At 36.7% G+C, this 22,412-nt stretch overlaps 1 protein-coding gene across 2 annotated transcripts in view; it reads left to right on the forward strand.

Annotated features, from left to right (window-relative positions):
* The window catches only part of ZFYVE9 (zinc finger FYVE-type containing 9), a 200,316-nt gene that overhangs the window by 104,618 nt on the left and 73,286 nt on the right, over positions 1 to 22,412 (forward strand). For both annotated transcript variants that reach the window (XM_058552414.1, XM_058552413.1), the window contains exon 5: positions 22,099 to 22,198. In XM_058552414.1, coding sequence (XP_058408397.1) covers positions 22,099 to 22,198 — 100 coding nt within the window. The remainder of the gene's footprint in view (positions 1 to 22,098; positions 22,199 to 22,412) is intronic.

Here is a 22,412-nt window from a genome sequence, read left to right on the forward strand (position 1 = left end):
GATTACCAGAGGCTATGGGGGTGGGGAGTGGGCACAAGGGGTGGAGGGATACACTTATATGGTGACTGATAAACAATAATGTACAACAAAAATTTCACAAAAAAAAAAAAATTTAAAATTGAGAATAAAATTTTGAGATGGGATGGACAGACCTGGTACTATGTTTTTTTTTACACGAAGTAATGTATATACTTTGAAAGATGGCAGCCTCCTGCTTCTACATATCCCTAGTCCAGTATCCTAGACATATTCACTTAAAAAAATTAATAGACTATTTTTTAGAGCAGAAAAATTGAGGAGAAAGTGCAGAGTTCCCTTATGCCTCTCCTCCCCAGTTGACCCCATTAACATCTTGCATTGGTGTGGTACATTTGTTAAAATTGAAGAAGCAGGGGGGCTTGTCCAGTGGCGCTGTGGTTAGTTTTGCATGTTCCACTTTGGCGGCCTGGGGTTCGCTGGTTCAGATCTTGTGCGCGGACCTACTCATCGTTCATCAACCCATGCTGAGGCGGTGTCCCACACAGAACAGCTACAACTCTACAACTATGACACACAACTATGTACTGGGGCTTTGGGGAGAAAAAAAAGAGAGAGAGAGGAAGATTGGCAACAGATGTTAGCACAAGGCCAATCTTCCTCAAACAAAAAAAAATTGAAGTATCAGTATTGACACATTGTTATTAACTAAAGTCCTGTAAAAGAAATATATACTGTAATTTACATTAGAGTTCACTCTCTGTGTTGTACAATTTTATGAGTTTTTATAAATGTATATTATGTATCCTATTACAGTATCATATATAATAGTTATACTGCCCTAAAAATCCCTTGTGTACCACCTGTGCATCCCTCCCTTCCTCTCCCTGAACCACTGGGAACCACTGATCTTTTTAGTGTCCCTGTGGTTTTGCCTTTTCTAGAATGTCTTATAGTTGGGATTATACGGTATGTAGCCTTTTCAGACTGCCTTCTTTCACTTAGCAACATGCATTAAGTTTGCTCGTGTCTTTTTGTGACTTGATAGCTCATTTCTTTTTATTGCTGAATAATATTCTATTGTATGAGTGTACCACAGTTTGTTTATTCATTCACCTATTGAAAGACATCTTGATTGCTTCTAGTTTTTGACCATTATAGATAAATTAAAGCTGTTATAAACATTCGTGTGCAGGTTTTTGTGTGGATGTAAGTTTTCAACTCATTTGTATAAATACCTAGGAGCATGATTGCTGGATTGTATGGTAAACGTTTTTCTTTGTAAGAAACTGCCAATTTGTCTTCCAAAGTGACCATGCTATTTTGCATTTCCCATCAGCATTGAATGAGAGTTTTTGTTGCTCTATATCCTCTCTAGCATTTGGTGTTGTCAGTTTTGGATTTTAGCTATTCTAATAGATATGTAGTATTTTCTCATTTTTGTTTTAATTTGCAATTCCGTAATGACATGATGTTGAACATCTGTTCATATGCCTATTTACCATCTGTGTATCTTCTTTGGTGAGGTATCCATTCATATACCCATCTTTTAATCTTTTAATTTCTTATTGCTGAGCTTTAAGAGTTCTTTTTACATTTTAGATACATGTTCTTTATCAGATATGTGTTTTGCAAATATTTTCTCCCAGTCTATGATCCTTTCATTCTCTTAGACATATCCATTTTTAATTATTTTAGAAATATCTCTGAGTATTTAACTACACATTTCTAGATAATACATTTCAATAGAATTACTTAGCTGTTTTCTTGATTATCAATTTTAGAAATGATTTATTGACATTTCAATTATGATTTTATTTATGTGTTTTCTTGTTTATTATTTGTCTCTCCAGTTCAAGTCTAAAGCTCCATAAGGATAAGGATCTTTTCTGCCTTCATTGTGCTGTATCCTCAGCCCTAGCACATAGTGGGTACCCACTAGATATTTGTTGGATGAGCGAAGGAATGAATTAATACTGCACATATTTTTATGCAATACCTTGAGTCTTTAGAGGATGGTATCAAGTTCAGAATATAGTGGATATAAACTTTGGAAATATTTTAAATTAGCCATATATGTTTTTCCTACTTAAGGACAGATTCAAACCAAAACAAGTTTATTTTCCTAATTTCCTATTTACTTACCTATTGATGAGAACCAATAGATATTGAGTAAGAGATGGATGCTTTAAATAGAATATTGCACGGTAATTCACAGTTTCCTTCATACTCTGCCTGAAAACCTATGTCTTGTCATTGACATTATGCTTTGAACTATTCTGGCATGGGAAAAACAGGATCAACGTTTGAATTAAACATGGGCTCTAATGAAACTAGGGAAATGTTTTCCATTCACACCTTAAAAAGCCTGTGTTGGCTAGAAGTCAGCCTCACCTATGTTGGAGCGCTTATCACACAGTATTGTCTTTGTCCTTCTCCCCCATTGGACTGTAAGGATCTTGAGATTGGTTCTGATTTGTCTTTGTATCTCCAGCATCTAGGACAATACCTGTCACCTACAAAGTATTCAATAAATGTTTTTTAATGAATGAATGAGTCCTAGGTCATCAATTTATTCAACAAACACTGAGTGCTTGTTATTTGTCTGCCACTGTGCTGAGTGCTGAGTTTACACTAATGATATTGTAATTGCTACCCTCATGTAAATGTTAGTGGGAATAACCAAAAGCAAACAAACATATAATTACAAATTGTGGTAAGGGCTATGAAGGAAATAAATAAGGAGGGATAATATAAAAAATAGGGAGGGGGAGGAAGGTCTTGAAAGTCCTCTGAGAAGTGACATTTTAGATGACTCATGAAAGTTGAGAAGTCAGCCATTCAAAGAACAGAGAGAAGAATGGTTCAGGAGGAGTTAACAGCAGGGACAAAGCCTCTGAGGCGGGAAAGCACCTATTCAAAAAACTGAAAGGAAATTCAGTGTGGTTCAAGTTTAGTAAGAGAAGTCACATAAAAAGAGCTTGGAGAGGAAGTCAGGGAATAGATCATGTAGGGCTTTCAGGTCTATGTAGGGAGTACAGTGGGAAGACATGGGAATGGATGAGCTCACCTAGGGAAGAGTATACAGAGGAAAGAGAAGGGGCCCAGGGCTGTGCCACTGAGGTCAAGTGGAGAAGGACCCTGTATAAGTGACTGAGAAGGAGTAGCTAGAGAGGTAGGCAGAAAACCAAGAAAATGTGGTGTCTTGGAAGTCAAAAGAAGAATGTAGTTTGTCAAAGGAGGGGGTTTATCACCTATGTAAAATTCTGATGAGAGGTCAATAAGATGTGAACAGGAAAGGGACCACTGGACTTGGCTGCATCAGGGTCATAGTAAAAGCAAACTTGAGAGAGCTGTGGATGCAGAAGCCAGAATGGGTTGAAAATGGGGAATGGGTTGAAAATGGAATAAGAAGTGAGGAGGTGGAGATGGCTTTTTCAAGAAGTTTTGCCATGAGGGAGAACAGAAAAAATTGGAGGAATTTTTAGATGAAGATGGTGGTTATGGATGAATCTTTTTTAGGATGGGAGATACTTACTATTCTATTAATATAATGCCATGAATGATCTTCTAGACAAGTTGTTTTAGTAGAAAAGGGGGATTGATCAAAGGAAGAGAAAAATCCTTGAAAATGCACAAGAGTTGGGATCTATGCATATGTGGACGGTTTGGTCTTCAACAGGGGGAAGGAAGAGAAAGGTAGGAACAGGCAGAAGTAGGTTTATGGATTTAGTGGTGAGAGCATGAAGAAATTTACATCTGCTTGGCTCATACTTCATAGAAAATATAAATATTGAGAAAGGTGAAATAGAGATAGGTGATGAAGGTTTGAGAAGAGAGGGGCTAGTTACCTTGGAGTGGGAAAGTAAAGCATAGTAGAGAACTGAAATTTTGTTAGCTCTGTGAGATTTGATATTAAACCTTTAGCCAGTTTATACTAGTCCAGTCCTGACTTCATGGGACAGGGTCAGTATTTTTATTTGGAGACATTGTGAGCTTGTTACATTATCTTTGCAATGCAAGTCATTTGGATTAGAGAAGCAAGAAAAGTTCTAAAGGGCCAATCTATGCTGCCATCTCTCCATCCATTTCATTTATTGATTCATTCAGTCAGCATTTACTTATTGCTTAGTGTTCTTTTTTTTAACTTTTTATTATTATTTTTTTTTGTGAGGAAGGTCAGCCCTGAGCTAACATCCATGCCAATCCTCCTCTTTTTTATGAGGAAGACTGGCCCTGAGCTAACATCTGTGCCCGTCTTCCTCCACTTTATGTGGGACGCCGCCACAGCGTGGCCTGACAAGTGGTGTGTCCCTGCGCGCCCAGGATCCAAACCCAGGCCGCCAGCAGCGGAGCGCGTGCACTTAACCGCTACGCCACGGGGCTGGCCCCTTCGTGTTCTGTTTTTTTTTTTTTTTTTAATTTTATTTATTTTATTTTTTCCCCCAAAGCCCCAGTAGACAGTTGTATGTCATAGCTGTACATCCTTCTAGTTGCTGCACGTGGGACACGGCCTCAGCATGGCCGGAGAAACGGTGAGTCGGTGCGCGCCCGGGATCTGAACCGGGCCGCTAGCAGCAGAGCGCGCGCACTTAACCGCTAAGCCATGGGGCTGGCCCTAGTGTTCTGTTTTTAATCAAAGAGATTCAATAAAAGTAGAATGGTCACCTTACGGAAACATACTGCTCTTATTTCTATGGATGACAAACTTAAATATATGAAATAAGTAACAAAACAATTACAAAGCTGCAAGTGCCCTGCAGTGGGATGATGCTGATGGTGGTAGTGGTGGTAAGGAGAATATTTGTTGAATGTTTACTGTGTGCCACTTTTCTAAATGCTACTTATCTTATTTAAAATACATAACACCGTATGAGGTAGCTAAGTGTTATAATCCACATTTTACAAGTGATGAAATAGGCTTAGAAAGATTAAGTAACTTGTTCAAAATCACACAGCCAATAAGTGGAGTTAGCATTGAAACTCAGGCACTTTGACTTCTAGAGCCCACATTCCAAAACTGTGCAGTGGTTTCAGGGAAAAAACAGAATAAGGGAGTGATGAAATTGAGGTACTAGTAAGAGCCACTTCTCTAGCCACACCTGGACTATGACCACAGAGTTCCTGGGCAGCCAGCTAAGAGGGAAACAAAAGGGAGCTGACATTTGTTTAGTAGGTACTCTGTAATTTGTTTATTATCTAATTTGATCTTCCTAGTAAACCTATGCGAAAGGTCATAGTCCCCTTGTTTTACAGTTGAAGAAATTGAGATGGTGGAACTAGGAACCAACTAAGGTTTTCTTGGCCATATAACTCATGCTCCTTTCCTGTAAACATAGTTGAGAGGATAAAAATAATAGGTTTTATGATGATTTTTATGTTATTTTCTTAGCATTTCTGAGAGGAATGTCTGCATTTATGGATCTTTTCAAAGCAAATTTTATACTTATTTCAAAAAGAAAGGTGAAAAATGTCTGGTGTTTATTTTATTGTATTAGAGGGCAATTTCTTATTTGAAATGAAGTTATATGTTAAATTAGTTGCAATATATTTTTGAATAACGAGTTACAGTCAGTTTTGTTTAACATTTTAGAATTTTGGTAGTGAATACAGAATAACCTTCATAAGACCGTGAATTAGAAGCACATTAAGATAATCTTTTGGCTTATAACTTCAGAGATCAATTTTCTCAAGGTTTGTTTTGTCCTCTGCTGATAATACATGGCCACTGGTTGTGCTCCTTGGGAAGCAGAGAGGTAGTATTTCTCACACTGAAAGTTGGTTGAAATGTAGTGTTAAGAGCATTGTAAAGAGCAAAAGAGATCAATGTTTCTCAGCAAACGTAGGTTCAGAATAACCTCGCAGCCATTTACTAGTTTCTTCATGATCTTGGGCAAGACATTTTCATTATCTGTAAAATGGAGGTGATAATACTTAACTTTCACGATTATATATAATAAAAATCTGTTGAAGGAATGAATTCCAAGTATTAGAAGTAATGAGTTACCTAGCACTGTATGTAGTGGATTGTCATTAAATGGTAATTTATTAAATATTTCAAATATATCTTTATGGAAAATTAGCTGTAGTTTCTTTATAAAATTTTTTTTGTTGTTGAATTGTAGAGTTCTTTATATATTCTGGGTATCAATCCTCTATCAGATATCCGATTTGCAAATATTTTCTCCCATTCCACGAGTTGCCTTTTCACTTTGTTGATAGTGCCCTTTGATGCACCAAAGTTTTACATTTTAATGAAGTTTGACTTATCTGTTTGTTCTTATGTTGCCTGTGCTTTTTGTTTCATGTCCAAGAAATCATTCATTGCCAAACCAAGTGTCACGAAAATTTTTCCCTATACAGGCACACCTCGTTTTATTGTGCCCCGCAGATAATTGTGTTTTTTACAAGACCTTCCACCAGCAAAAAGATTATGACTTGCTGAAAGCTCAATGATGGTTAGCGTTTTTTAGCAATAAAATATTTTTTAATTAATGTGTGTACATTGTGTTTTTGGACATAATGCCATCACACACTTAATAGACTACAGTACAGTGTAAACATAACTTTTATATGCACTGGGAAACTAAAAATTTGTGTGATTCACTTTATTGTGATATTTGCATTGTTGTGGTTGTCTGGAACTGAACCCACGATACCTCTGAGGTATGCCTGTATTTTCTTCTAAGAGTTTTATAATTTTAGCACTTACATTTAGGTCTTTAATCGACTTGGAATTAATTTTTGTATATAGTGTAAGATAAGAGTCCAATTTCATTCTTTTGAATGTGATAGCTAGTTTTCTCAGCACCATTTGTTGAAAAGACTGTCCTTTCCCTGTCGAATTGTCTTGGCCCCCATGTCAAAAATCGTTTGACTTGGGCCAGCCCCATGGCTTAGCAGTTAAGTGCGCACGCTCCGCTACTGGCGGCCCGGGTTCGGATCCTGGGCGCGCACCGATGCACCGCTTCTCCGGCCATGCTGAGGCCGCGTCCCTCATGCAGCAACTAGAAGGATGTGCAACTATGACATGCAGCTATCTACTGGGGCTTTGGGGAAAGAAAAAAAAAAGGAGGAGGATTGGCAATAGATGTTAGCTCAGAGCCGGTCTTCCTCAGCAAAAAGAGGAGGATTAGCACGGATGTTAGCTCAGGGCTGATCTTCCTCACACACACACACAAAAAATAGTTTGACTCTATGTCTGAGAGTTTACTTCTGAGCTCTCTGTTTTATTCTGTTGTCCTTTATGTCTGTTTTCATGCTAATATCACACTGTTTTGATTACTGTAGCTTTGTAGTAAATTTTGAAACCATGAAGTGTGAATCTTCCAACTTTGTTCTTGTTTGTCAAGATTATTTTGGCTATTTGGGATCTCATGAGGTTCCATATGAATTTAAGGATGGATTTTTCTCTTTCTGCAAAAAATGTCATTGGGGTTTTGATAGGGATTGTGTTGAATCTGTAGATCACTTTGGGTAGTATTGACATCTTAACAATATTAAGTCTTCCAATCTATGAACATGGAATTCTTTCTATTTATTTATGTCATCTTTCATTTTTTGTAGCAATCTTTTGTTTTCATTGTACAAGTTTGTCACCTCCTTGGTTAAGTTAATTCCTAAGTATTTTATTCTGTTTGGTGCTATCATAAATGGAATTGTTTTCTTAATTTCATTTTTGGCTGTTCATTATTAGTGTCTACAAATACAACTGATTTTTGTTTGTTGACTTTGTATCTTGCAACTTTACTGAATTTGTTTATTAGTTCTTAGTTTCTTACAGTTTTTTTGTGTGCAATCTTTAGGGTTTTGTACATATAGGATCATGCCATCTGTGAACAGAGATAATTTTACTTGTTCATTTCCAATTTAAATGCCCTTTATTTGTTTTCCTTGCCTAATTTCTCTGGCTAAACTTCAAATACTAAGTTTGAATACAAATGGCAAAAGTGCACATCCTGGGCCTGCCCCGTGGCTTAGCGGTTGAGTGCATGCTCTGTGCTACTGGCGGCCCGGGTTCGGATCCCGGGCGCGCACCGACGCACCGCTTCTCTGGCCATGCTGAGGCGGTGTCCCAGATACAGCAACTAGAAGGATGTGCAACTATGACATACAACTATCTACTGGGGCTTTGGGGAAAAAAAGGAGGAGAATTGACAATAGAGGTTAGCTTAGAGCTGGTCTTCCTCAGCAAAAAGAGGAGGATTAGTATGGATGTTACCTCAGGGCTGATCTTCCTCACACAAATAATAAATCAATAAAATTAAAAAAGTGCACATCCTTATCTTGTTCCTATCTTACAGGAAAAGCTTTTAGTCTTTCACTGTTGCATATGATATTAGCTGTGGGATTTTGTATGTGGCCTTTATTATGTTGAGATAATTTCCTTCTATTTTCAGTTTGTTGAGTGTTTTATCATGTAAGGGTGTTGAATTTTGTTAAATGATTTTTCTGTATCAGTGATCATGTGGATTTTTTTCCCCACGCTATTAGTGTGTATCACATTGATTGATTTTCCTAGGTTGAACTATCCTTGCATTCAAGGAATAAATCCCACTTGGTCATGGTTTTTAATCCTTTTAATATGCTGGTGAATTTAGTTTGCTAGTATTTTATTGAGGATGTTTTCTGCATCAATGTTCATAAGGGATATTGGTCTATAGTTTTCTTGTAGTATCTTTGTCTGGCTTTGGTATCAGGGTAATGCTGGCCTTATAGAATGATTTAGGAAGTGTTCCTTCCTTTTCAGATTTTTGGAAGAGTTTGAGAAATATTGGTGTTCTTTAAATGTTTGGTAGAATTTACCAGTGAGGCCATCTGATTTGGAACTTTTCTTTGTTGGGAGATTTTTGATTACTGATTCAATCTTTGTACTAGTGATAGATATATTCAGATTTTCTATTTCTTCCTGATTCAGACTTGGTAGGTGTGGTGTTTCTAGGAATTTGTCCATTTCATCTAGGTTGGTCACAGTTTTTTTAAACCAGAAGAGAATTATTTGAAAAACACATAGTAGAATATTGAGTCTTAAATCAATGCTTCCTTTGACAGAACAAATCCGAAGTTGGTTACAGAATGTCAATTGACAAAGTGTCTTTGCTATATAAAGCATCCATACAAATTGTTAAAACCATCACATTTTCAGTATATAAATGGGCAAAAGAGATGTTTAAGTGGGTTAGTAAACAGTGAAGAAATATTTAAACTTATTAGTTATTAAGAGGTAGAAATTACAATTTGATGTCTATATCAAAAAATAGAAAATGTTGATAATACTCAGTGTAGGTTATGTTAAGTTGAAACCAGCGTGTTTATGGGGTGGGGCTGGCCCAGTGGCATAGTGGTTAAGTTCATGCTCTCCGCTTTGGCAGCCCGAGATTCGCAGGTTTGGATCCCAGATGCAGACCTACGCACCGCTGATCAAGCCATGCTGTAGCAGGTGTCCCACATATAAAGTAGAGGAGGATGGGCATGGATGTTAGCCCTGGGCCAGTCTTCCTCAGCAAAAAGAGGAGGATTGGCAACAGATGTTAGCTTAGGGCTAATCTTCCTCACACACACAAAAAAAGCCATATGTATCAATTCTTAGAGCTAATAATTCCTTTTTGGGGAAATAATTCTCAGAGAACAAGAGCTGTAAACAACAAGATGTTCCTTTTAGTTTTACTTAAAATGGCAAATACATTTGAAATAATTTCTGTCAAAAATTGGATAGTGATAAATTAAATATGTATACATTTGATTGAGCCATTAAAAATAATTATTATAAGGCAATATGAAAAATGCTTATGGGGGCCAGCCCGGTGGTGCAGCGGTTAAGTGCACGCGCTCTGCTTCCGCGGCCCAGGGTTCGTAGGTTTGGATCCTGGGCGTGCACCGACGCACCGCTTGTCAAGCCATGCTGTGGCGGTGTCCCATATAAAGCAGAGGAAGATGGGCATGGATGTTAGCCCAGGGCCAATCTTCCTCAGCAAAAAAAGAGGAGGATTGGCATGGGATGCTGATCTTCCTCACACACACACACACACACACACACACACACACACACACACTCACACACATACACACACAGAAATGCTTATGGTATATGAATAAAATAAAATGGAAACTCATAGTTAAGCTGTGTTTATAATTATTAAAATTATTCTTGGGCATAAAAACAAGGATATCTAAAGGGAACATATAAAATTGAAAACAGGTGATTTTAATCGGTAGAATTCTGGATAATTGTTCTCTTTTTCTTTCTGTTTTTAATTCTTATGGTGGTTCTTAATATTGATTCAATTAAAAACAATTCAGGATCTATGAAATAGTCTTGCCAAAATAGTCAAACTCAAATCTGATCAAATTGCTAGATCTACCAATAATTTATAGGAAACACAGAGTTAGAGAAACATGTTAAACACCACCACAAGATGTCAATCAGTGAAATCCAGCTTGTGGGAAAGTACAGGACTCAGTTTCTTCAATAAAGTATTTTTGAAGGAGAACCTATATAATAAAAGAGACTTGAGCCATATTCACCAATCATAGTGTATGGACCTTATTTGATTCCTGATTCAAACATAACCTTAAAAAGCTAGATAAAATAAAAAAATTTTAAATATATTCATAAAATTTAATATAAAATACTATATTAAAAATATAAGACTAATACAGCATTGAATGCATATATTAGAAAAGAAGAAAGATCTAAGGTGAATTGTCTAAGCTTCCACTTTAGGAAATCAGAAAAAGAAGAGCAAATTAAATCCAAAGTAAGCAGAAGAAAAAAATATTAAAAGTCAGAACAGAAAGCAATGAAATCGAAAGCAGGAAATCAGTAGAGAAAATTAATGAAACTGAAAGCTGGTTCTTTGAAAAGATTAATAAAATCGATAAGTCTCTAGCCAGGCTAATGAAGAAAAAAGAAAGAGGTCACAAGTTACTAATATCAGAAATGAAAGAAGGGACATCACTACACATCCCATTAAAACGGTAATAGAGTAATACTATGAACTACTCTATGTCCGCAAACTTGCTAACCTATAGGAAATGGACCAATCGTATTGAAGATACAATTTGCCAAAACTCACACAAGAAGAAATAGACAATGTGAATAGACCTATATCAAAGAAATTGAATCAATAATTAATAACCTTCCAAAGCAGAAAGCACCAAGTCCAGATGGATTCACTGCTGAATTCTACCAAACATTTAAGGAAGAAATTATACCAATTCTCCACAATCTCTTTCAGAAGATAGAACCAGAGAGAATATTTCCTAACTCACTCTATGAGGCCAGCATTACCCTAAAACCAAACCCAAAGACATTACAAGAAAACTACGACCGATATCTCTCATGAACATAGATGCAAAAATCCTCAACAAAATTAGCAAATTGAATCCAACAATGTATAAACATAATTATACACCATGACCAAGTAGGATTTATCCTAGGTATGCAAGGCTAGTTCAACATTAGAAAACCAATTACTATAATCCAACATCAACAGACTAAAGAAGAAAAACCACACACTTATATCAATAGATGCAGAAAAAGCATTTGACAAAAGCAAACACTGATTTATGATAAAAACTCTCAGTAAACTAGGAAAAGAGGAGAACTTCCTCAATTTGATAAAGAACATCTACAAAACACCTAGAGCTGATATCATATTTAATGGTGTAAGAAACTTGAAGCTTTTCTACTAAGATCAGGAACAAGGCAAGGAAGTCCCTTCTCACTGTTGCTTTTCAACATTCATACTGGAAGTCCTAGCTAAGTCAAGACAGGAAAAGGAAATAAAAGGTGTACAGATTGGGAAGGAAGGAATAAACCTCTCTTGTTCACAGATGACATAATTGCCTATGTAGAAAATCTGAAAAAATCAACAAAAAAACTCCTGGAACCAATAAGTGATTATAGCAAGGTTGTAGGATGCAAGGTTAATATACAAAAGTCAGTCGTTTTCCTATATACCAGCAATGAACAAGTGGAATTTGAAATAAAAAAAAATCATTTATATTACACTTCCCCCAAATGAAATACGTTAAGTATAAATCTAACAAAATATATACAACATCTATGTAAGAGAAACTACGAAACTCTGATGAAAGAAATTAAAGAACTAAATAAATGGAAAGATATTCCATGTTCTTGGAGCAGAGGACTCAATATTGTCAAGATGTCAGTTCTTCCCAGCTTGATCTATAGATTCAGTGCAATCTCAATCAAAATCCCAGCAAGTTATTTTGTGTATATCCACAAACTAATTGTAAAGTTTATATAGAGAGGTAAAAGACCCAGAATAGTCAACACAATATTGAAGCAGATGGGCCGGCCCCGTGGCTTAGTGGTTAAGTGCGCGCACTCCGCTGCTGGCGTCCCGGGTTTGGATCCCGGGCGCGCACTGACGCACCGCTTCTCTGGCCATGCTGAGGCTGCGTCCCACATGCAGCAACTAGAAGGATGTGCAGCTATGACATACAACTATCTACTGGGGCTTTGGGGGAAAAATAAATAAATAAAATTAAAAAAAAAATATTGAAGGAGAACAACAAAGTTGGAGGACTGGCACTACGAGACTTCAAGAGTTACTGTAAGGCTATAGTAATCAAGACAGTTTGGTATTGGTGAAAGAATAGACAGATTAGTGGAACAGAACAGAGAGCTCAGAAATAGACTCACATATGGGCCGGCCCCGTGGCTTAGCGGTTGGGTGTGTGCGCTCCGCTGCTGGCGGCCCAGGTTCGGATCCCGAGTGCGCACCGGCGCACCGCTTCTCCCGCCATGCTGAGGCCGCATCCCACATACAGCAACTAGAAGGATGTGCAACTATGATATACAACTATCTACTGGGGCTTTGGGGGAAAAATAAATAAATAAAATTATTAAAAAAAAAAAAAAAGAAATAGACACATAAATGTAGTCGTCTTTGACAAAGAAACAGGCAATACAAAGGGCAAAAGATAGTTGTTTCAGCAAATGGTGCTGAAACAACTGGACATCCACAGTGCAACAAACTGAATCTAGACACAGACCTTACACCCTACACAAAAATTTACTCAAAATGGATTACAGACCTAAATGTAAAACACAAAAATATAAGCCTCTTAGAAGATAATGTAGAAAATCTAGATCACCTTGGGTTTGGTGATGACTTTTTAAATACCAAAAGCACAATCCATGAAAGAAAAAATTGCCAAGCTGGACTTCATTAAAAATAAAAATTTCTGGGGGCCAGCCTGGTGGCGTAGCGGTTAAGGTTGTGCACTCCGCTTTGGGGGCCTGGGGTTCACAAGTTCGGATCCCGGGTGCATGCCGATGCACCACTTGTCAAGCCACACTGTGGCCACATTCCATATGAAGTAGAGGAAGATGGGCACGGATGTTAGCCCAGGGCCAATCTTCCTCAGCAAAAAGAGGAGAATTGGCAACAGATGTTAGCTCAGGGCTAATCTTCCTCACAAATAAATAAATTTCTGCTTTGTGAATTACCTTGTCAAGAGAATGAAAAGAGAAGCCACAGACTGGGAGAAAATATTTGCAAAAGACATTTCCAATAAAGAACTATTATCAAAATATACAAAGAACTCTTAAAACCCAACAATAAGAACAAACAACCTGATTAAAAAATGGACCAAAGACCTTAACAGACACTTCACAAAAGAAGATATCCAGATGGCAAATAAGCATATGAGTAGATGCCCACATCATGTATCATAAGGAAAATGCAAATTTATTTATTTATTTATTTTTTCGTGAGGAAGATCAGCCCTGAGCTAACATCCATGCTAATCCTCTTCTTTTTGCTGAAGAAGACGGGCTCTGAGCTAACATCTATTGCCAGTCCTCCTCCTTTTTTTTTTTCCCCCAAAGCCCCATTACATAGTTGTACGTCATAGTTGCACATCCTTCTAGTTGCTGTATGTGGGACGCGGCCTCAGCATGGCCGGAGAAGCGGTGCATCGGTGTGCGCCTGGGATCCAAACCCGGGCCGCCAGTAGCTGAGTGCGTGCACTTCACCGCTAAGCCATGGGGCCAGCCCAGGGAAATGCAAATTAAAACAAAAATGAGACACCACTACGCACTTATTAGAACAGCCAAAATCCAAAACACTGACAACACTAGATACTGGTGAGGATGTGGAGCAACAGGAACTCTCATTCAATGCTGTTGGGAATGCAAAATGGTACAGCCACTTTGGAAGACAGTTTGGCAGTTTCTTACAAAGAAAAACATAGGCTTACCATACAATCCAGCAGTTATGCTCCTAGGTATTTATACAAATAAGTTTAAAACTTATGTTCACACAAAAACTTACACACAAATGTTTATAGCAGCTTTGTTCATAATTGCCAAAACTTGGAAGCAACCAAGATGTCCTTGAGTAGGTAAATGGGTAAATAAACTGTGGTACATCCAGACAATAGAATATTATACACTGCTAAAAAGAAATGAGCTATCAAGCCATGAAAAGACATGGAGGAATCTTATGCATATTACTAAGTGAAGGAAGCCAATCTGAAAAGGCTACATACTGTATGATCCCAACTGTATGACATTCTCAGGGCACGACTATGGAGACAGTAAAAAAGATCAGTGATTACAGGGGTTAGTGGAGAGGGAGGAATGAATAGGCAGAGCACAGAAGATTTTCAGAGCAGTGAAATTACTCTGATACTATAATGGTACATACATGTCGTTATACATTTGTCCAAACCCATAGAATGTATGACACCCAGAGTGAACTCTAAACTATAGACTTTGATAATGATATGTCAATGTAAGTTCACTGATTATAACAAATGTACCACTGGTGGGGGGTTGTTGGGGAGGCTAGACATGTGTGGGGACAAGGGTATATGGAAAAATCTCTATACCTTCCACTTAATTTTGCTGTGAACCCAAACCTGCTTTAAAAAGTAAAGTCTATTAAAATATGTACATATATTAAATAAAGTCTATTAAAAATATGAGACTATTAAAAATGTTAACATTGCTTGAATATTTGATATTAAGAAATTGTTAATTTTTTAAGGTGTGATGATATTATTTTAAAATCATCCCTATGTTTCAGAGATATATACTGAAATATTTAATGATGAAATGATATCTGAGATTTATTTCAAAATGATTAAATGGGGGAGAAGTGGATCAGAATTGGATTTGATAATTGTTTCAGTTGGGTAATGGGCACTTGGGGGTTTGTTATGCTGTTTTATCTACTTTTATACAATTGAAAATTTCTGTAATAAAAAGCTTACAAAATGAAGAATGGCCAGAATATGGTGACAAATATAGGGATATGTTTTAATTGCTTGCCTTTTACAAATTAGCACTTTTTAACCCACACATAAAACTTACTACAACGCAATATAAATGCGTTATTCACAAGGTAATAAGGATATATAAAAATTAATTCATCGTGAAATAAGCCGGAAAGAGAAAGACAAACAGTGCATGATTTCACTAATATGTGGAAGATAAACCAACACACGAACAGTTAGAACTGTTTGGTGGTTACCAGGGGCTGGGGTGGGGTGCGGTGGGCACAAGGGGTGGAGGGATGCACTTATATGGTGACTGATAAACAATAATGTACAACAAAAAGTTCACAATAAAAAAAATTAATTCATCGTATATTAAAGGAAATGAGTCTGATAACTTCAAGCAAATTTGAAGTGTTATGTTGAATGTTATTTTCTTAAAATTCTGGTGTTGTATCTTTCTGTTTGTATAGCCTCACTTGGAAATAATGTTGAAAGGTGAAATTAAAGACCCTTTGCAGCCCTTCCTGTGATATACTCTTGAAATAACTCTGATAATAATTATTATTTTCAATTAATAACAGTAAAGTTGGAACAGGTGTTTGGGTAGAGGCATGGTTGGAATCTGACTGAACTGCTTTAGGTCTCACTGCATTGATTTTGGTATTTGCTAATAAGCAAGAGTAAAGTACTCTTCTGCACTTAAGAATTTTTGCAAGTTGTTACTGTCACTGGTCTTTGTGAGCAGCTGGACTGGTCAGTCACAAGTATTTTCCTCTCCTGTTTTTTCTTCTTGCAAGGCAGTTATTTTTGTCATAATTACAGAGCTTTTTGAAGACCTGGGATATCATTTTTTTTCCTCTTTCTAATTTTGAAAGAAATAAGTGAGAATTTGATGATTTGAATTTTCAAGAATTACAAAGGAGTGTTATTCACACTGTAAAGGAGTATAAATAGCCACAAAGTGGTGCTTGAGTATAAAGCTTGTTCATAAATTTGGCAGTAGGATTTGTTACATGGAAAGCCACGAGTGGGAAATTTTAAAAGGAAAGGAAAGGGAAATAAGGAAACTATCATACATTCAGTACCTATTATGTGCTACCAATTTTACATGTATTATTTCATTTAATTCTCATAAAAGCCTTATGAGGAGAATATTAACATTTCAGTTCTCCACATGAGGAAAAACTGAGACTCAGAGAATTTAAATTATTTCCATAAAGTCATTTGGCTAATGAATGATAAAAGTTGAGACTGGAACCCAGAAGTGCCACATTAAAGAAGATTACATGTAAAATTACAAATGGAACTTTTTAACCAATACTTAGCTGGAATATTGTATAGCATATCTATTATAAATCATCTTAATTTGTCTTTCTACTGTTAGGCAGGTCATACAGATCCTGTCATTTAAGGTCATTCATAACCATTTGGCCTATAAAACTTGAGGCCACTGTTATTGATAAACGGCTTAAAATGTGTTTGTCATTTTTAAAGTTGTGAATTTTGGCGTGTATGATATAGCCCTTCCCAGATAAGTGCACATTGTTTATTTCTGCATTCATATATTCATTTGTGTAAGAATTTTTCTAATCAAGGAAACAATAAACATTTATAAAGTACCTATTTTATTTCAAGCACTGTGATATCAGTATTAAAAGTACTTTAGGGCCAGCCCCATGGCTTAGTGGTTAGGTGCGTGCGCTCCACTGCTGGCGGCCTGGGTTCGGATCCCGGGTTCGCACTGACGCACTGCTTCTCCGGCCATGCTGAGACCGCGTCCCACATACAGCAACTAGAAGAATGTGCAACTATGACATACAACTATCTACTGGGGCTTTGGGGGCAAAAAATAAATAAATAATTTAAAAAAAAAAAGTACTTTAGTTCATTGCTGCACAGAGTTTACATTCTAGTTTGAGAAAATGGAGAATAAGTTAAATAAATGCAGTAGATTACAAGGGATTGTGTTAGTTGTGATAATAAAGGAGTATGGCATGACAATTCAGCAGTATAATAAGTGAAGTTCACATGTACAAATATGTAGTTCTCATTAAGAAATAATGAGTACTAGAAAAGTACTGATTTTAATTTTTAGCTCTCAGCCTCTAGCTCAGAGAACTGGGGAAGATACTTAGATGATGTTTGGAATGAAGTGGGGTGTTTTTGGTTGTTAAAGTGACTGAGGTTGCTACTGGCGCTTAGTAGGCTGGGACCAAGGCTGCTAAACGTCCTGCATTAAACAGAGCAGTGCTGCCCAGTGAAGAATTGGCCCACCCCAAATGTCAAGAGTGCCCTTGTTGAAAAACATTGACTAACCTGGCTCATGGCAGACAACTTCCTCTTGGTCTTTTCAGGCAAATTCAGTATTATCCAGTAATTTTAAATCCAGGATTATTAACCCATTCTTAGTTGGTTCAAATCTCTTAGATTCTGCCTTATCTTCTCCATGGTACTGATTCTCATGACCTAAGGATCTTATTATATCATAGTCCTTGTCTTTTTGAGAATGAGGCCAGCGTTTCCAGGTGTCTCTTCTATTTTATATCGTGGTACACTTTCTGTGTCAGTCATAGGCACTGTCCAGTGGTGGTTTTGTGATATATGTTATATTCGATTCCATGTAGTTCTCTGGCATGGGTGATCCCACAGAAATGCATCCCTTTGCCTGTCTCCCATTTCTTTGCCATTCTAGGTAGTCTCTTGGCAAGTCATCCACTTTTCTAACTAACTTCTGTGCCTTTCTCAAATCCCATTGGAAACATAAAGGATCCCCTCTACACTATTGTTAGGCCCATGATATTGGGAAGGATGAGTATTTTTGGGTCCTTCTGTTTAACTGCATTATGCTTCCCCCTACCTTGCTTTTTAAAAAGATATTTTTGGTTTTTTTCATTCCTAGTTGAGATTATTTTCCCAAAGCACAAGTCCTCTACTTCTGAAAGTTTCCAACTGTATTAGTTTGCTAGGGCTGCTGTAACAAACTACTGCTAACTGGATGGTTTAAACAACAGAAGTATATTGTGTAACAATTCCAGAGGCTAGAAGTCTAAGATCAAGGTGGTGACAGGGTTGGTTCCTTCTGAGGGCTATGAAGGATCTGTTCCATGTATCTTTCTTTGGCTTGTAGATGGCCGTCTTTATGTTCACATGGCATTTTCCCTGTATGTGTGCTATGTCCAAATTTCCCCTTTTATAAGGTTGCCAGTCATACTGGATAGGAGCCCGCCCTGATTACCTATTTTAACTTGATTACCTCTATAAAGACCCTATCTCCAAATGAGATCACATTCTGAAGTATTGGAGGTTAAGACTTCAACATCTGTATTTGGGGGAGACGTAGTTCAACCTGTAACACCAACTAATATTATTCTGTTTTTTTTCAAATAACGAAAAAGCTCTACTCAAAGTTAAAATATCCCAATCCAACACCCAAAAAAATTATATAAAGTAAAAAGAGAAAGAAAAAGGCCCTATTTCCACCCAACTCTCATCCTCCAACTTGACTATTTTACTTTACTTTTCCGTGTTAGTCAGTACATACAGAACTATCTCATTCTTTTTACAGACTGCACAACATTCCATTTTATAGTTATATTGCAGTTTAACCATTTCTCTACTGATGTCTGTTTGGGTTGTTTACAACTTTTGGCTATTACAAACTGTACAGAGATAATTCTTGTATATGTCTCTTTGCACATGTGGGTGGTTTTTGTAGGAGAAATTAAAATTGCAAGTGCTGAGTCAAAGGGAATGAACACTTAAAATTTAAAAAAATATTGCTAAATCAATCTAAATTATACTACCATCAGCAGGATATGAGAGAAAATTCCTCTTTTCTCTATACTCTCACCACCATTGGATAATATCCGGTTGTTTTTTTTCCCCCAAAAAAATCTTTGCTTGTACAATAGAAAAAGAATATCTCATTCTTTTAATTTTTATTTTGTCATGAGTAATATTTAGTATATTTTGATTTATTGGCCATTTTATTTATTTTTCTGTGAATTTACCTGTGAGTTCTTTGCCTGTTTTTCCTTGGAGGTATTTGTATTTTCCTGATTTAGTTTATTGAAGCTTTTCATATACTATGGATCTTAGCCCTTTGTCTATTTTATATAATACAAATATTTTATCCAGTCTATTATTTTATTCTTTTTGATGCTATTGTAAATGGAATTGTTTTTGTAATTTCCTTTTCAGATTGTTCATTATTAGTGTCTAGAAATGCAATTGATTTTTGTGTGTTGACTTTGTATGCTGCAACTTTGTTGAATTCATTTATTAGTTCTTACCGTTTTTTTTGTGGAATCTTTAGGGTTTTCTGCTTATAAGATCATGTCATCTGCAAAGAGAGATAATTTTACTTGTTCCTTTCCAGTTTGAATTCCTTTTATGGCATTCTTTTTCTGGCCTAATTACTCTTTCTAGAACTTCCGGTAGTATGTTGAATAGAAATGGTAAAAGTGGACATCCTTGCCTTGTTCCTGATCTTAGAGGAAAAGCTTTCAGCCTTTCACTTTGAGTATGATGTTTGCTGTGGGTTTTTCATATATGGCTTTTATTATGTGTGGTAGTTTCCTTCTGTGTCTAGTTTTTTGAGTGTTGTTATTATGAAAGGGTATTGAATTTTGTCAAATCCTTTTTCTACATCAGTTGAGATGATCGTATGGGCATTTTCCTTCATTCTGTTAATGTGTAGTACATCGATTGATTTTTGTGTGTTGAACCATCTCTAATCCGTTCTTGCTCCCCTCCATTTTTTTTCCCATACTGTAGCCATGCATGTCTGATCATGTCTTTCTCTTCAATTAAAACATATAAGTGATTTCCCACTGTTCTATTAAAAAGACCAAAATTATTAATACAACCTGTAGAACCTTTGCTTGGTCTGACCTCATCTTATTCCATGCATCCCTTAACTCTCAGGGCCTCTAGCCACATTAAGTTTTTTTAAGTTCTTGATGGAGCCATGCTTCTTCTCCTAATGGGACCCGTGCACATGGTATTTACTCTGCTTTTTATTATCTCTCTCCGTGGTACTATTTTATGCATAGAAAACTCGTACCTATCCTTCAGATTTTATCTCTGTCATTTCCTAAATAAAACCTTCCTTGAACCTGCCAATCTAGATGAAGCCTAGATTACATGATCTTATTTTACCATATACTTCTTTTGAAGCAAGTAATTTTACATTCACTTGTGTGATCATTTGATTTTAGATTATAACCTTTGTAATGTAAATTCCACGAAGGCAAGGGCCACGTCTGTTTTGTTCACTGCCACACCCAGTGAGGTAGCCTGGTGTCCAGCACATAGTAGGGACTCAAATATTTGTGGAATAAATAAGTTAATGATAGCTTCTTGGTTTTACCTCTTGATTAGAAAGGTTATTGAAAGATTTCAAGAAGATTAACACAATTAAATTTATTTTTGGAAAGTTCTGTCGTTTAGTTTTTGTGTGAAAGATGAATTGGAAAGACATCTGAAGACTAGGACAGATAATTGATTATGATGATCTTCTAGGCCTCAAATAATAAGGGCCTGAATAAAGGCAGCAGTATTAGTAATGGAGAGGAAGAGATGGGATTTGGGGAGAACCATTTAAGAGGGAGAACCAGCAAGACTTAGTGACTGACTGAATGTGGTCATGGTGAGGGAGAAAGAAAAGTCAAGTTTCAAATTACAATGAAATATGTGAATTAGTGTGAGGCAGTATTACACAGTGGTTAAGAACAGAGTCTTTGGAGACTTACATAACTTCCTAGCTGTACAACTGAGCAGTTTTGCTTAACTTTTGTTTATTTAACTCTGTTAATTATAAATGAGTGTCTTCATAGAATTTTTGAAGTTAAATGAGATAATACGTGTAAAGTTCCTAGTATTCATAAAATTTGCTGTGAACTTGAGCAAGTCATTTAACCATCCAAACTCAGTTTCTTCTGATAGAAAATAAAGATAATATATCCCTGTTCGCCCCACGTCTCAGAGTTATTTTGAGAATGTAAAGCCTCTGAAAACTGTAAATTGGTAATCACGGTAGCTAGATATATTAATTATACCCAGTAGGAGAGATGATCTCTCTCATTTTGTCTTTAACATGAGCTCATCTTTATAAGACATAGGGTACTTCTTGGCTGTAAAAAGTGGATTAGTAGAATTTTCCCTTATGGGGACCACTTTCTGCCTGTTTGAAGCTTGCTGAGATAAGTGACTAATGAGTTCTCAAGAAAATAAATCTTAGCAGGGAGCTAAGGAGATTCTAGTTGCCTGATGTGGAAGGGAGAAGAAGGTAAGATTATCAGGAACCAACTTGGGAAGGTGGAAGTAAGGCGCTGAAAATTGGCATGGCCAGTTTTTTGTTGCCTGCTCTGATTTTCTGTAGCTAGTGCTGTGCTTATTTTTCATTGAGTTGTGTGTTTTGATCTTTCCTGGCCTTCATAGCAAACTAGTGAAAACAGCTGGTATGATTCTTATCCCACACATGAGCATAGTAAAAAACAGAAGTTAAAACCCGGAGTTCCCAATCAGAAATAGCAGCTGTAACTATCTTTAAATGCCCATGTTATATGATTTTGTGTATAGGAATTTTGCCTAAGGGCAGCTCAGAGTTTTTCTCTCTTATGTGTTTGCTGTGTGATCTTGGCTAAGATTTTTATTTTCGGCTAATACTTTCACTTTCCTTATTGCGGACAGGCATATAATCCCACTCTTACTTTTGAATTGGGTCTTGTGCCCAGCTTCCTCAACTGCATTTTCCTTTGAAGTTTTTGTGTTGTAGTAATAAGGTTCTCTGTCAGTTGGTCAACATTGGTTTAATCCCTTTGTACTGTGATCCTAAGTAAATTTAGTATGTTCTTTTTCCTGCAGGTTTTTTGTGCTTCCTGCTGTAGCCTGAAATGTAAGCTGTTATATATGGACAGAAAGGAAGCTAGAGTATGTGTAATCTGCCATTCAGTGCTAATGAATGGTAAGTATTAAAACAGGTTGAATTTACAGTTATTGAGACAGAACAAGTGAATTCCTGTGAAAAGACTACCATTTTTTCCTGCCTTTCTGTACAAGTTGCTCACTTTCTTAAATGTCATAACTTTAACTGAAAATGTTGAGCTAAATTTCCATGTTTTGAAAATATCTTAGCATCTCAGAATTCCTGTGTCTAGTTTAATGAATGAATGCTAAAG

This window comes from Diceros bicornis, chromosome 13 (genome assembly GCF_020826845.1).
Source record: "Diceros bicornis minor isolate mBicDic1 chromosome 13, mDicBic1.mat.cur, whole genome shotgun sequence".
NCBI lineage: Eukaryota > Metazoa > Chordata > Mammalia > Perissodactyla > Rhinocerotidae > Diceros > Diceros bicornis.